The sequence below is a fragment of the Xiphophorus maculatus genome, chromosome 19, assembly GCF_002775205.1.
Source record: "Xiphophorus maculatus strain JP 163 A chromosome 19, X_maculatus-5.0-male, whole genome shotgun sequence".
NCBI classification, from domain to species: Eukaryota; Metazoa; Chordata; class Actinopteri; order Cyprinodontiformes; family Poeciliidae; genus Xiphophorus; species Xiphophorus maculatus.
In genome coordinates, this window is record NC_036461.1 from 27179693 (window position 1) to 27193252 (window position 13560).

General features: G+C 41.7%; 1 protein-coding gene across 3 annotated transcripts in view; it reads right to left on the reverse strand.

Annotated features, from left to right (window-relative positions):
• LOC102219109 overlaps positions 1–13560 on the reverse strand; it is a 314558-nt gene that overhangs the window by 222338 nt on the left and 78660 nt on the right. For all 3 annotated transcript variants that reach the window (XM_023352126.1, XM_023352127.1, XM_023352128.1), the window contains 2 exons: positions 12273–12366; positions 11998–12197 (listed from right to left, as the gene is read on the reverse strand). In XM_023352126.1, the coding sequence (XP_023207894.1) occupies positions 11998–12197; positions 12273–12366 (294 nt within the window). The remainder of the gene's footprint in view (positions 1–11997; positions 12198–12272; positions 12367–13560) is intronic.

Sequence of the window (13560 nt, forward strand, 5' to 3'; positions counted from 1 at the left end):
GGTAACAGGTAAAGCAGCGCAAAATTACCAACACTCACCTGGTCATGATGGTCAGAAAGCTAAACAAATAACCCGATAAATAATTCAAGTCTTCGAGCTGGCGGTGTAAGACGTTGGGATGTACTCAACTATTCTGCTATTAGTTGATAATAATCTAGTCCAGGTTTGAAGTTTCTAGGACCTAGAAACTACAACACCTAGAATCTAGGTGTTGTAGTTTTGGAACTGGAGCAATTCTAGTGTGACCGAGATCCAAAAAAGGGGAAGAAAATCGCACTTTATTGAAGTCTCTCAAATCAGAAAATGGTTTCAAAAATCCCAAACATGGTTTTAAATATTCTGCTATTACAGCAGAATAATCTAGTCCAGGTTTGAAGTGTGTACATGTTGTAGTTTGGGAAGTAGAGCTGTTCTCGTGTGACAGAGGCCTGAAAAAAAGGGGGAAACAAATGCCCTTTATGGAAGTTTCACAAATCAGAAAAGTTTCACGAATCCCAAGCATAGTTTTAAATATTCTGCTATTAGAGCAGAATAATCCAGTCCAAGTTCGAAGTGTCCAAGTGCTGTAGTTTTTTAACTAGAGTAGTTTAAAATATGGAATGTAGTGAAAAATTAGGTGGATAGAAATGGTGGGTGAATGAAAGCCATACCACTATGCTGTAGGCATAAAACAACTATAACCCAGAATCTTGAACGGTATGGAAGAGGAAACAGGGCAACTGTCAACCAAAAGGAAACACTGTCAACTTGCTGATTACCATGATTATGTGTACACTGTAAAAAAAACAAAAACGGCTCTTATTATGGTAAAATATTGGCAGCTGTGGTTGCTAGAACTTTACTGTCTTTATACAGTAAAATTCTGGTTACTAAAACTGCCGGTATTTTACCGTATTTCCTAAAATATGGTAAATAATAAATGAAAATGTTTTTTTGCACTAGTTAATACGGCCATACTACCTGAGGCATTACGGTATAATATTTTGGCAACCGTGACTTTAGCAGTTCAGAACTGTAAACATTTTATGGTACTTACTATAAAAACAACACATATAACATAGACATTAGTCTACATAAGTGAAAAACATGGCAGGACTGTGTGATATATTGACATTTTATTGTAAAAACAAACAAAAAAAAATCTTTATGTTAAACTACCGGTAGCTGTTATTACCAGAATTTTACCATCAAATTACAGTACAACACACAAGGACATGTAGTTTGTCAGCATTTCAATATGGAAAGTTATAAAGAATATAAGTCTAAATAAAACAAAAATACAGACTATGAGTAATCCACTTAAAGAAACAATTTGCTCAGGAGGCTGTGCAACATAGATACGGTCTTCCAAGTCACAGGTTGAGCTTGAGACTCATATGTTGTCAATCAGGTGTTTCCTCTCTGCTGGAAAACAGAAACAAAGCAAAAGTTAGAGTGATGCACTACATAAACTCAGTATTCGCTTAAATGTTTGTTTCACCTTTGATGACTTACACACATGCATACATGGAGACAGGTACTTCAACCAGGCGGAGTGATCATTTCTGACCGAAAATTCAGAAGTTCTTAAACCTTTGTTTGTTGTCGACAGGTGTGATCCTCTGTGCAACTAGACAAAAAAACACAAACAAAAAATATCAGTTGAAGACCTGTTGTTTCAGGGAATTTTCTATCTTCATCCTTCCATCCTCCATTTTGGGAGAAACATTCAAAACAATTCAGGCTGGATGACACAAGATAAACTCAATGCTGAAAGCCAAACAGAAAAAATCCCCCAAAATAAAAAAAAGGATTGATTATTTAAAAAGTGAACAGCCCTTATATGGTGTGTATATCATCATCAATTGTTTAGATTTGAGCTTTACACTGTGGAAGTCAGCAGAAAAAGACAAAAATATAATTTGAGTCTTGTTTTATCAAGTCTTATCGAGTCTTATCGTTTTATTGAGTCTTGTTAAACCAACATTTGGAGGCCTCAGACCCGCTGACGTTGCAGGTTCGACTCCCGGTCCCGACAACCTTTGCTGCATGTCCTCCTTCAAAAATGGCGCCGGCTCAGCTGGGTGCCTGCAGACGCAGCTCCTGTCAAGTGTATGTTAATCTGTATATAAAAAATCCTTGCTGTAACTGCGAAATAATTCCCCTGCTGGGATGAATAAAGTAATTCTTCTTCTTCTTCTTTGGCACAAACACTTGTGGAAGGCAGTGATGTGCTGCCAACGGGGTAAAAGATCTAGATTTCCCATTTAGAGCTGTTCTACTCCCCAGGGAATCAACCGAACCCGCTGGACCTGGAAGAAATTAAGCCTAGGCGCAAATTCAAACTGGAAGACTCTTTAGCCCCACCTGCACCATCCAATCGGCGCATCCCGCTCATCGCCGGCGACCTATCAACGCTGGACCAAGCCACGTCATGTCCAATCACCGACCAAGGCCCAGTTGATAAGGACCTCCATCCATGGCATCTTCCGCTTTCCAGATGCGCTCAACCCTCCTCCACCCCTTCTCCACCTCCACTCTTCAGGCTCGCATCCTTCACCGACCTCCACCACCAGTGTCGGGTCCCGGGGGATGACATTCCTAACTTACATCGGGAATGCTCATCCGAGCTTATTGCAATTCACAGCTCAATGTCCTCAGCCGGGGCCCGAGTGCCAAAGAACTTTGAATTCATGCATATCAATAAACCGTTTTAATCGCTGTTTTTTCTGTCTGAGTCTCTCCAGATTGAAATTCCCCTAGTACCTTCAAAGGCTGGCCCAGGACCAACTCAGCTGAAGAAAACAGCAGGACCTCTTTTGGAGCCGAACACAGGCCCAACAAAACCCATGGTAGGTGATCTATCCAGCTATTATCCACCAACGAGGCCCGCAATGTAGCCTTCATTGTGCGGTGGAACCTCTCACAAAGACCATTGGCCTGCGGATAGTAGGCAGCAGTACGGTGGAGTTTAACCCCAAGGCTTTCTGCCACTGCAGTTCACAACTTTGAAGTGAACTGGGGACCTCTGTCGGAGGTCAAGTCCAATGGCACACCAAACCAGGACACCCAGGAGGAGATAAATGGCCGAGCCACATCAACCAAAGTGGTTGATGACAGTGGAACTGCCTCCGGCCACCGAGTAGTTCTGTCCACCATCATCAGGAGATGGGTAAAACCTCTGGAAGATGAAAGCGGCCTTACTAAGTCCACATGTACATGTTCAAACTTCCGTTGTGGAACAGGATAGTGCTCGAGTGGAGCCTTAGTGTGCCGTTGCACCTTGGCATGCTGGCAAGCCAAACAGGAAGCCGCCCATGTCCGTACATCTTTACAGAGTCCTGGCCACACAAACTTTGCCCCTACCAGTTTAACAGAAGCTTTAACGCCCGGGTGTGAAAGGGAATAAACTGCATAAAAACTCTCCGACGCCAACTAGTAGGGACCAAAAGCAGAGGTTTGCCAGTCGAGACATCGCAAAGAAGGGTTGTGCCACACTCATGAAAGGAGACCTCCTCTAAATGCAAACTGGATTCAGCCGCTTTAAAGGCCAGAATATCCTGGTCAGTCAGTTGGTCTGTGGCCATGGCAAGGTAGTCCACACCTAAATGCACAAAAGCAACCTTTGCTCTGGACAGACAGTCAGCCACCAGATTATTTTTGCCAGCCACATGCTGAATGTCAGTGGTGAACTCTGAAATGACAAATGCCGTTGTTGCTGAACCGACCACTGTTCAGAAACTTTTGTCATAGCAAAAGTGAGAGGCTTGTGGTCAACAAAAGCAGTAAAGTCCCTGACCTCCAACATGAAGCGGAAATGGCATGTTGCCAGGAAAAGGGCAAGCAGTTCCCTATCAAAGGTGCTAAATTTTTTTTCAGCATCCTGGAGTTTCCTGGTAAAAAAGCACGGGGTTGTCAGGCACCATCCATCCATTGCTCACAAACTGCCCCAGCTGCATAATCAGAGGCATCAGTTGTTAGAGCCACAGGAGTTACTGGAGATGGATGGGCCAAAAGCGCAGCATTAGCCAAGGTCTTTTTGGCAACATCGAATGCCTGCACCCTCTCGGGAGTCCACTCTATCTGATGGTCCCCTTTTTTGCCTCTTAAGTGCTTCATACAAGGGGTGCTTGGGGTTAGCTGCCCGTGGGATGAAAAGGTTATAAAAGTTTACCATCCCTAAAAACTCCTGCAGGAGCTTCGCTGAGGGAGGGCGGGGAAAAGCGGAAACTGCTTCAACCATTGCAGATAGGGGAACCGCCCCTTGAGAAGACACTTTGTGTCCCAGGAACTCAACAGCAGGCAGTCCAAACTGGCATTTAGCTGGGTACACGATCAGGCCATGTTGATCACAAACAACCACGTCACAAACAGCTGACGAAGGTGCACCATGTGTTTTTTCGCAGAGGGACTAGCCACCAATATGCCGTCCAAATAGACGAACAAAAGCAGCATACCCTGCAGGACCGCTGGAACATCTGCGCTGCGCCTTTAAGACCAAAGGGCATCGGTAAAAACTCATAAAGACCGAAAGGCGTGATAACTGCGGTTTTGGGTACATCTAAGGGATGCACTGGAACCTGATGGTAACCTCGCACCAAGTTCACCTTAGAGAAAACGGTTGCTCCAACCAGGCGGGCAGAAAAGTCCTGATTGTGAGGAATTGGGTACCTGTCATTACTGGTTACGTTGTTATGGCACCGAAAATCCCCATAGGGTCCCCAACCCCCGTCTACTTTTGGAACCATGTGCAACAGAGATGCCCATGGACTTTTGCAGCGCCATATAATGCCAAGACGCTCCATGTTTGCAAACTCCTTTTTCGCTAACGCTAACTTAGCTGTATCTAGGTCAGGGGTGGGCACTCCTGGTCCTCGAGGGCCGGTGTCCTGCAACTCTTAGATGTCTCCCTGGTCCAACACACCTGAATCCAACAGCTGAATCTCCTCCTAAGTGCAGTCAAGTTCTCCAGAGTCCTGTTAACGACCTCATTATTTGACTCAGGTGTGTTGAAGTAGAGATGCATCTAAAAGTTGCAGGACACCGGCCCTCGAGGACCAGGAGTGCCCACCCCTGATCTAGGTGACGCGCTCGCGCAAAAAACGGTGGACCGACCATAGGTATACAATGTTCCACTCCATGCTTTGCCACGGTAGCAGAAAATGAAGGAATTGTTAAAGATGGGAACTCTGCTAACAGACACTGATACTCATCACCTGTGGCAAGCATGTTGGCGAGGGGTCGATAGCTGGGACCGCCAAGTTTACAGGGGTATGTATCAAAAGACACATCATCTATTAAGCAGCTATTAGTAACATGTACTAATAACCTAAAAGCACACAAAAAATCTGCACCCAAAATAGGTACAGACACAGAAGCTATTACAAAGTCCCACTGAAACTGACGTCCGTTGAAACACAGTCACCAACCTCGATCCAAAAGTGCGAATCGGGGTGCCATTAGCGGCGTCCACCAGTGGTCCTCCACTTTGACGTATACCTATTTCGGCTTCGATAGTCCAACTGGCCTGAAGGATTTTATCTAGCAGGTGCTTTTGTTCAGTAAATAGGGCCATTACCTTATCAGTACCTTGGTAATGGCCTCAACGCATCTCACAGTTGCACAATTGTTCCTTAGACTTCGACTTCGACTGACTTTGTTGTCATTTTCAATGCACAGGGTGTATACAGAACGAAATTTCGTTGCATACGGCTCAGGATAATGTTTGAAGTTCCAATGTTGTGAGTAAAATAAAAGTCTGATGGCAAGTAGGAAAAAGCTGTTTCGGAACCAGGTGGGCCTGCACCAGATGCTGCAGAACCTCTTTCCAGAGAGCAGCAGGGAGAACAGTCCATGGTGGGGGTGTGAGGGGTCACTGATGATGTTTCAGCCTCAGGACACGCATCCTGCATCGATGGTTGACCTGACACTTCGCCCTTTTGCCTGAGCTGGGTGTGGAAGGTTGTTGCCGAAGCAGTTTCTCCTTGTGTGCCTTCTTCTCACTCACATGAGAGTTACCGAACTCTTTTGCAAGCTCAACCAGGAAGTCCACCCGTCTCTCCTGCACCCCAATGCATGCCTGATAAAGCACATGTGCATTCAGTGCTGCCATGTCAATCATGTTTGCCAGGTTTGCTGACCAGCTGTCACATAGTGATGGAACCTTGGTCACCCCCCGCAAGATTATGACTGAAATAAATGCCATTAGTTCTTGTGAACTAAATAGGTGAAGCAGTCACCTATTTATCCTCCACAGCACAAAAGGCTGCATGCAAATTTGCATGTGCAAAGTCTCCCAGATTTCTTTTGCTTACACTTTTTGCATGATTTTTTTGAGGTGGATCAACACAATTAATTTGGTTAGTTTATTTCTAAACTGTCATGTTATACCCTCTTAGCTTTATTTCAAAGAGAAACATTACTAATTTCTTTTAGAGAAACCTTTGCATATTTTTTGAAACAGATTCTGTTTTGCAAACTCTATGTACATTTGGCAAAATGACCTGGATAATGCAGCACAACATCATGGATCAGCTGCAAAAGGTCACATCTCTCCAAAAACACTTCATGTATGCTTCAAAACTAAACTGAAGAGCACTACCTACAGGAGACCTGATCTCCTGCAGGTATCATAGATACCCACCCCCAACATGGACTATTCACATTCCTACCTTCTGGCCTGACGGTCAACGACCACATTTACAATTGAAGAAGGGATGCTAATTTGAGCCATCAGAGTCGTCAGGGTGGACTCCGGCCTTTTGGCCCTGTTGAGCCGATATGGGAAGGACTCGAAAACCGAGCCATCCCAGTGTTAATGTTGCACAAAACGTCTGCTGCCGAAACTGGCATGATGGTCCGCTATGCACCCAAGTCCACCAGGAAACGCTGTCCGGAGAGAGGTCTTTCATCCATGATGAAAAGCAGCTTGTTCGAACTGCCGGCACACACAGCTGTTAGAGAGCACCGACTTTGTCGTTTCCCTGACACATGAACAAACAAGGAGGAACGCAGCTATCCCCTTCACTCTGAACCGGCGATGGTAGAAGCAGAGAACATCGTCCTTCCGTCGCTCCGCCACCGCAGCCACAGCATCCAACACAAACGGAATCCAACACAGCAACTACATGGAAGTACTTGGTCTCATCTGTGGTTATCCCATGGAGATGGAACTGGGCTTCCACATGCTGGAACCATGGTTCTGGATCATGCTGCCAGAAGTCTGGAAACTTGATGATGGCAGCAAAAACAGAAGCGGCGGTTGGAGTAACGGCAGCCTGGCAAGAAACTGGGTCCGAAACCACAGCTGGCGGAGAACCAGCAGCAGCATCTGGTGATTTCTCGTTAAAAAACATGTTCAAATGTTCGAGGTCACCAATGTGGAAGTCAGCAGAAAAAAACAAAAATACACTGCCTGGCCAAAAAAAAAGTCGCCACCTGGATTTAACTAAGCAAATAGGTAGAAGCCTCCTATTGGATAAGTACTGCATAGGCGATTATCTTTCAGCTGGCAACAAGTTATTTAACCCCAGCTGATGCAATGAGTAACTCCTCATTTCTTAAACAACCATGGCAAAAGACACATCCTGTGGTCGTGGAAAAGACGTTAGTCTGTTTAAGAAGGGTCAAATCATTGGCATGCATCAAGCAGAGAAAACATCTAAGGAGATTGCAGAAACTACTAGAATTGGGTTAAGAACTGTCCAACGCATCATTAAAAACTGGAAGGATGGTAGGGAACCATCGTCTTCCAGGAAGAAATGTGGTCGGAAAAAAAATCCTGAATGATCGTGATTGGCAATTACTTAAACGTTTGGTCAAATCAAATCGAAGAAAAACAACAGCAGAACTCAGGAGTATGTTTAATTGTGAACGCAAAAGCATTTCCACACGCACAATGCGAAGGGAACTCAAGGGGTTGGGATTGAACAGCTGTGTAGCCGTAAGAAAACCTCTAAGCAGTAAGGCTAACCAGAAAAAAAGGCTTCAGTTTGCTAGGGAGCATAAAGATTGGACTCTGGAGGAATGGAAGAGGGTCATGTGGTCTGATGAGTCCAGATTTACCCTGTTCCAGAATGATGGGCGCATCAGGGTAAGAAGAGAGGCAGGTGAAGTGATGCACCCATCATGCCTAGTGCCTATTGTACAAGCCTGTGGGGGCAGTGCTATGATCTGGGGTTGCTGCAGTTGGTCAGGTCTAGGTTCAGCAACATTGTGTGCCCAAAGAATGAGGTCAGCTGACTACCTGAATATACTGAATGACCAGGTTATTCCATCAATGAATTTTGTCTTCCCAAATGGAGCGGGCATATTCCAAGATGACAATCAGACTCTCCCATCATCAATACAAGATCTTGGTGAAAGATTAATGCAACACTGGATGGAAATAAATCTTGTGACACTGCAGAAGCTTATTGAAACAATGCCACAGCGAATGCGGGCTGTAATCACAGCTAAAGGTGGTCCAACAAAATATTAGAGTGTGACCATTTTTTGGTGGCGACTTTTTTTTTTGGCCAGGCAGTGTATAATTTGAGTCGTGTTTTATTCTCTATGTCTTCCAATCCAAACTAAAAATAGAATGTAGTACAACCGTTGGTGTCTTCTCACCTCACCTTCTCCCCACAATAAGAGTATACATTTGGGTGTGAAATATATACATTGATTACGACACAATACCTTGTTATAATTCGATGTTCATGATGAGTCATTTTCTCATCAAAAAATATTTGCATATTCTCGGATCTCCATGGAAACCATTCGGTAGTGCTTCAATGCTTCCTCATGTAAAGCGCAGCCCATTTACTCAAAGCTCCATCTTGGAGAGGCAGTCCCCAGCTGAGCTCCCACCCCACAGAGCACCCCTCAACTTCGCCTCTCTGGCAGATGTCCTCAGCCTCTTCTGACTCTTCTTCTGGTTTCCTCCCAACTATTTCCTCCACATTCTCACTCCTCTTCTTCTCACTAGCTGTTGACTCTGCCCAGATCCTTGTTCTTCAGTTGTCAGAAATGTAACATTGTGTTGTGTTCTGGCTATATTGTTGCCACTGATGTTTCACGAGATGCACCTTCAATCTGTTTCAGAAAACTGGTTGATCATTGGTTCCCAGTGAACCATGAGCTAATGATTCATATATTAACCTGTTAGAGAAACTCAGGACTCACTTGGGAGCAATTTACCAATTCAGGACAGATTTAAAACAAAATCTAATATAAATTAATAAAAATATGATTGATGTTATGACAACTTCAAGACTTATGCATGTTAAGACTTACACAACGAACTTATGCTGTTTTGGAAGTTGAGACAATTCAACAGAGACCTGTTTAATACATTTTGAGCAACATGATTACAGCTAATTAAAATGGGGGGGGGGGGGGAGCAGAGAAGTGCACAATCAGTTCCAAAATGTACAAAAGCATTTGCAACTAGCTCAAAGGTATGAGAAACTACTTTTTTGATGTGCAGAAATGACACAATAATTTCAAGATTGAAGTAGTTTTAAGAATTTTAATTCTGTTCTGAGAAATGCACCCAAACTGAGAAAAACTGTTAAACTGTAAAATATTTAATATTTAAATATCCTTAACTTAAAACCCTTTAACTGTCATGGACCCAGTGACTTTAATGTAAATATTTTGGGGGTGACAGTCAAGAGATTAAAGGAAAATATTAAATATTAGCTCTGACACCAAGCTTCCAAGTATTACCAAAGTAATGAAACAAAAGCTAAAGTGTTCTTCACGGTTTTAACTTGCATGCACTAACATTTCACACTCAAAGTAATTCAAAAGAATTACTAAACCAAACTTGAAAAAGTTGCTTCTGTCATTAACAATAAGCATACGCAGACTAAAGTAGACCTTAAATAATATTTGAAGCATCTAAATATATCTATGCAGTCGTTCCTACAGAAACATTAATGGAAGTGTTGCGTCTGGGAAAATTAGCATTAAATGTTCCATATAGCAAAAATGTCTAGCTGCAATGCATGTACATAAACAGTGTGGCTCAGAAATTACAGGGAAACATTTCATCAGTTGGTTAAAGTTAGCTAACTTCAGTTAAAACTGTGAAAGGGGCTCACCTGTGATGAAGAAATGTGTTGTCCTTTTCCTCCTCCTGAACGCGCAGAAATAGCAGAAACTTGATTTCAACGGCTCTCTCAATTCAGTAGCCGCATCTTGATAAGGACCAGGCCTACATGGCTCTACGCACCATGAGCTAGCACCTGCTATTTAGCACCTTTAGCTAGTGCACAAGGACTGTTGATACTGTGGTGAGTTCAGGACACCACAGTATCCTGAGCCATGCGCAACTGCAGGATCAGAGCTAAAAGAATCTTGCTGCTGATGCTGCTGGATCAAGAAGAAATACAAACTAGAGACTCTGTGTTTACATGACAAATAACAGTAACTCTATTAACTGTAAACCCTGCTGTTTAACACAATAACAAAATGAAAAAGTCTCTAGATTATTCTAAACTAATAGCACAATATTTAAAACCAAGTGTGTGATTTGTGAAACTTCAATAAAAGTTGATTTCACAATTTTATGCTTTTGGATAACACTAGACCAGCTCTAATTTCAAAACTATGACACTCATCTTCAAAGCTTGACTAGATTATTCTGCTCTAATAGCAGAATATCTAAAACCAAGTGTGGGATTTGTGAAACTTCAATGAAGGGTGGTATCACATTTTTTATGCATCTGGATCACACTAGAATTACTCTTTATTGAAGTTTCACAAATCCCACACTTGGTTGTAAATATTCTGTTATTATATTATTATAATATTAGTTGAGAATAATCTAGTCCAGGTTTGAAGAGTCTAGGTGATATAGTTTTTTAGCTAGAGTAAATTAAAGATGCTTGATGGTAGTGAAAAATTAGGTGGAATCGCCCTTTAGCCATTTCCTGTATTGGAAGCTGCAATTTGAAACCAACTTCAGCTTCATGCAAGCAGCAAGCCCTAACATAGAGTTCTCTTAATATATGACAAATCTATGGTTAGCATAAAATTAAATAATCACAAATGCATCACTTAATAAAAGCCTCTCATGAATGATGGTGGCGTCGGCTCTAGGAGTTTGCCTTGCAATTGGTGGCTCACCAGTTCGATTCCTGGACTACATTTGAGATTTCAGTTTGACATATAAAAGGCATTATTAATTATTAAAAAATAATCTATTCTTTGTAAAAATTACTCTTGCACTCTGGTTTACGGTTTTACGTCGTATAAATATCAGCAAAATTTGTAATTTTGGCCGATTAGTAACATTAATTTTAGGGTAATTAACTGATGGCAATATTACAATATTCTTCTTTGAATTTTACAATTACTTAGATTTTTACATTAGATTTCTGTGTTTTCTACATTTCATGACTGTCAAAATGACTAGAAATATATGTTTATTGAGTTATGGTAATTCCATATATTTTCTATGCTAATATAATTTTTTATATATGACAGTAACTGTAGGTATTTTACAATTTTTTTACCGAAAATTTATTGAGTTTTTTTGCGGTATTGACTTACGGTAATTCTGCGTATTTTCTATGGTAATAAAATGTTTCCGATATTACAGTCAAGAACTGTTGATATTTTGCCATTTTTTACTGTAAAATTACAGAGCTTTTTTACAGTGTAGATACGTATAGATTTCTACTGCTGCATCTGTGCAGGTGCTGATCTAAGTAGTCGTTAACTTGAAGCCAGCATCAGTGAGCAAACTTCAGGCTGTAAACAGTTTTCAGCTCAGTTGGTCTTGATCAGTCGATCAGAAACTAAAATATCTAATCTGTTTTTAGTCATAACTCAAAGCACTGTGCTACCAAATTGTGCTAATAATACTTTATCAGTGGATACAGTTGTAGCGTGAGGATGAAATTGAACACAAAATTCTCGTCAGTGCATCCTAACTTAAGAACTAATATTCACTTCAAGTAAGGGCCTGTCATTTGGTTTGAACTGACTCTGTCATATAATTCCAAACTAGATGTTTGAGCATAATACCATTAATATTCTGCCTTGATTGTTCATTGCAGAGCTCTGTTCAAGCCAAGCCTGAAGGGAACTCAAACAGGCAATGTATGAGTCCCAGGCAGACAGAATCCGGCCCATCAGGATCTTGGCAGATGACACCTCCTCCAAAACAACAGCAGTGTTCTTCTCAAGTTGCTTCACCTGCTGACTCACATGGTGGTAATCTGAAGCTGAGAAGTAAAGATCAACAGAGATTAAATACTTCCAGGAAAAATCCCATGTTCCACCCATTAGTTCTTACTTACCGAGAGCAGATTTGCTTGAATATTTCTCAGAAATCTGCTTTAGCTTGCGAAGTGCGGCTTCAAGCAAAGAGGGGAGTTCCTGTTTGTTCATTTCCTGTGATCATCAAAATGGGTTAGGATTACAAATAAGACTTGCAACCCTAGTCTTATTAGGGTGCTAGCATCAAGTCTTATTCACACAAAATACACATATAAACACAATTTCAAGTTTATAATAAACATTAGTTACATACGGTGGCCCTGAGGTACAAACCACTTCAACAAATTGAAAAACACAACAGCATTAAAAAACGGAAGAGGTATATCCCAGTGGGAGACCTGAGAAATCGCTGATTGAACAACAATACTTTTTTGCTTTTGAACCAGAAGTTATCGCTTGAATAAATAGATGCCTCACGTTGCTGCGATACACCATATTGAAAGTGGCGTTTCTGCCAGTGAGCTAATACAAGTAAATGGGCCGAACTTCATAAAACCATTCTACAAAGTATTTTAAGTTAATGAATGTCACCGACACATGTTGTGTGAGTGTTACTCTTAATTTATTTTTTCTGTTTATCCTTTTCTTTATAACTTCCTTAGAGGGGTCGCGCCTTACTTTGCAGGTTCTTCTTAGTATAGGCAAGACAGTAAGTATTTTGTTTGGGGTGCGCTGGGACATGTATATGATGTATAATCATCTCTTTCACACTTATGAGGACTTCTATTTTCTTTTTTATTCTAATCTGAGTTATGCAGGTTAATACAATACAAACAAAGAAGGGCGGACAAGTTACCTTGGTCACATGGAATGTTAAAGGTTTGAATAATCCTGTTAAGAGGGGTAAGATATTAGCACACCTAAAGACATTGTCCAGTGATGTAATTTTTCTTCAGGAAACCCACCTTAATAAGAATGAGCACATAAAACTGAGATGCAGGTGGACAGGGCAAGCTTATCATTCTACTTGTGCAGTGAGAGCTCAAGGCGTGGCAATATTATTCAAAAAAGGTACACCTTTTACCCATAAATCAACCATATCCGACAGGGAAGGCAGATATTTAATATTAGTTGAGAATTGTACTCTGTTCCTGTAACTCTGGTTAATATATATGGCCCCAATATAGACTCTCCACTTTTTTACAAACATGTTTTAGCCCAAATACCTGACATTTCGCAGACTAATCTAATCATTGGAGGGAACCTGAATCTTGTTTTAGATCCATACTTAGACCGCTCGTCAACACATAGAGCACCGGCCTCTAATGCTAGTATTTTCCTTAAGGAATACCTAAATAACTCTAATTT